General features: G+C 47.1%; 1 protein-coding gene across 1 annotated transcript; it reads left to right on the top strand.

Annotated features, from left to right (window-relative positions):
- The first annotated feature begins 1,676 nt into the window (after positions 1 to 1,676).
- LOC103591023 (glyceraldehyde-3-phosphate dehydrogenase-like) lies at positions 1,677 to 2,738 on the top strand. Its single transcript, XM_008573404.1, has one exon. It carries the CDS (start codon positions 1,677 to 1,679, stop codon positions 2,736 to 2,738), a length of 1,062 nt encoding a protein of 353 aa, XP_008571626.1.
- Positions 2,739 to 2,907: the final 169 nt, after the last annotated feature.

Genomic DNA, 2,907 nt, shown 5'->3' with positions numbered 1-2,907 from the left:
TGAGAGATTTTATCCTCCTTAATCTTAAGGAGAAAGGGGCTGGAAGTCTCATTCTTCTGAAGCGACTTCCTGCTGTGCGTGGATGTTAGCCCTGCCTATACTTTTGGGGCATAAAAATCTCTTACTGACTGCTTTGGGGAACTGTAAGGACCTGGAGCCTCTTGTGAGGGTATGGGTTGGAATCCTTGCACCATCTTCATTTTAACATGGNTACCTATATGAGTTGGGTGAATTTCTCTCTTCTGGAGGTCCCCAAAATAACAAGGTTCTAGCCCATCAGAAAGTTATACTTTTTACCTACCACAAAGCCAGGAACCCCAGAATCATGTAGACAAAGGTATCAGGCCAGTATTTCCAAGGGGCGTTCTATTGGACCCATAAAACGTCAACCTCGATTCCTCAAAGCAGTCTGGTTATATCTGAAAATATGATACTTCAATCAAAGCCTCGGGGAAGTGGCCTGTGTTTCCAGTTCTGTCCTGTCACAAGAGCAGATTCTTTTTTTTTTTTCTGCCTTTTTGTCTTTTTTCGTGACCAGTAACAGGATCGCAACCCTCAGTGTCGCGCCCATACTGCGACCGGCAACGGGATCGCAACCCTCGGTGTCGCGCCCGCACCGCACTCAACCAGTGAGTGGACCGGTCTGTATATGGGATCCGAATCCTCGGCGGGAGTGCCGCCGCACTCCCAAGTGCCGCACTCTACCGAGTGCGCCACCGGACCGGCCCACAAGAACAGATTCTTATTGAACTTAGGCAAATAACTACACTGTCATAAAATAAGAATATTCATGAGCAGTTTCAAAATCCTAGAGAGATGAAGTATGGAGAGAAAAGTAAATGTTTCAGTTTCGCTCACAAACACATACTTCACCAAGGTGTTACAGCTTTAAAAGATTCCTAAAATCCGGAAAACTTTAAAAGAACAAGCAATGTTTCAAATAATGAAACTGCAAAACCCCATGATTCTTAATCAATTGATTCATTTTTATGTAAATAACTTTTGTTCTGTTTGATTTTGGTTAGCATCTTCACAGATGTTGGCAAGGCCAGGAATCTTCCTTTTCAAGAAACACAGCAAAGGCCTTCAAGAACACCAGTGCACAATTCATAAAAAAACATGACCAAATAAAGCATGGTGAAGATGAAAGGATTTGTGATANTCAATATGGGCTCATTTTTAGATCAAAACATGGATTCTGTGTTTAGAATTTCTTTTCTTGTTAAAATTGTTTGAACACTTATTTCACTGGTGTTTTCTTACATCTTTGCCCTACTCTAGCAGAGGATTACCCCTTAACAATGTAAATAGGCAAGCATTAAGCTTGGAAGAGACCCTTGAGAATGCACACAAGAAAGCCCGTGGCGCACTCAGGAAAGTGTGGCGCTTGGAGCGCAGCGACGCTCCTGCCACAGGTTCGGATCCTATATAGGACTGGCCGGTGCGCTCACTGGCTGAGCGCAGTGTGGGCGACACCACACCAAGGGTTGTGTTCCCCTTACTGGTCATGAAAAAGACAAAAAAAAAAAAAAAAGCAAACAATTTGTATTATTGGGGAAGTTTTTCCCATCTTGGTTTTTATATTTACTATTTAAAATATGCTTCTGGCTCTCTGCTCTTCCCGGTTCCAGACAGCCATGTCCTCCCACCATTGCTAGCCACCTCCATGAGACACGATGGTGAAGGTCGGAGTAAACGGATTTGGCCATAATGGGCACCTGGTCACCAGGGCTGCTTTTAACTCTGGCAAAGTGGGTACTGTCGCCATCAAAGACCCCTTCACTGACCTCAACTACAAGGTCTACATGTTCCAGTATGATTCCACCCATGGCAAGTTCCATGGCACTGTCAAGGCTCAGAACAGGAAGCTTGTCATCAATGGGAAGACCATGACCATCTTCCAGGAGTGGGAATCCACCAACATCAAATGGGGTGATGCTGATGCTGAGTACATCGTGGAGTCCACTGGTGTCTTCAGGACCTTAGAGAAGGCAGGGACTCACTTGAAGGGTGGAGCCAGAAAGGTCATCATCTCTGCCCCTTTTGCTGACACCCCCATGTTCATGATGGGTGTGAACCATGAGACCTACAAAAACACCCACACGGTCGTCAGCAATGCTCCTGCACCACCAACTGCTTACCCCTCGGGCAAGGTCATTCATCACAACTTTGGCATCGTGGAGGGACTCATGACAACAGTCCATGCCGTCACTGCCACCCAGAAGATGGTGGACGGCCCCTCCAGGAAACTGTGGCACGATGGCCATGGGGCTCTCCAGAACATCATCCCTGCATCTCCTGGCACTGCCAAGGCCCTGGGCAAGGTCATCCCTCAGCCAAATGGGAAACTCACTGGCATGGCCTTCTGTGTCCCCACTGCCAATGTGTCAGTCATGGATCTGACCTGCCATCTGGAGAAAGCTGCTGAATACGAAAACATCAAGAACATCCGGGGCTACACCGAGGATCAGGCTGTCTCCACCACCTTCAACAGTGACACGCACTCTTCCACCTTCAACGTTGGGGCTGGCATTGCCCTCGATGACCACATTGTCAAGCTCATTTCCTGGTATGACAATGAATATGGTCCACATGGCCTCCAAGGACCACCAGCCCCAGTGAGAGCACAAGAGGAAGAAAGAAACCCTCAGCTGCTGGGGAGTCCCTGCCCCAACTCAGTCCCCCAACACACTGAGAATGCCCCTTCCTCGGCACAGTTTCCATCCCAGGCCCCCTGAAGAAGGGGAGGGTCCTAGGGAACCCTACCTTGTCACATACCATCAGTAAAATTCCCTTGTATGCAAAATAAAATATGCTTCTTACAGACAGAAGGGCAGCAAAACGTAGGAGTTTTTAATAGCTAAGTTGTAAACATGAAGTGTTAATTAAAATTCATGCCTCTCAAAG

The sequence above is a fragment of the Galeopterus variegatus genome, unplaced genomic scaffold, assembly GCF_000696425.1.
Source record: "Galeopterus variegatus unplaced genomic scaffold, G_variegatus-3.0.2 Scaffold913, whole genome shotgun sequence".
NCBI classification, from domain to species: domain Eukaryota; kingdom Metazoa; phylum Chordata; class Mammalia; order Dermoptera; family Cynocephalidae; genus Galeopterus; species Galeopterus variegatus.
This window is presented reverse-complemented; position numbering and strand designations above follow the sequence as displayed.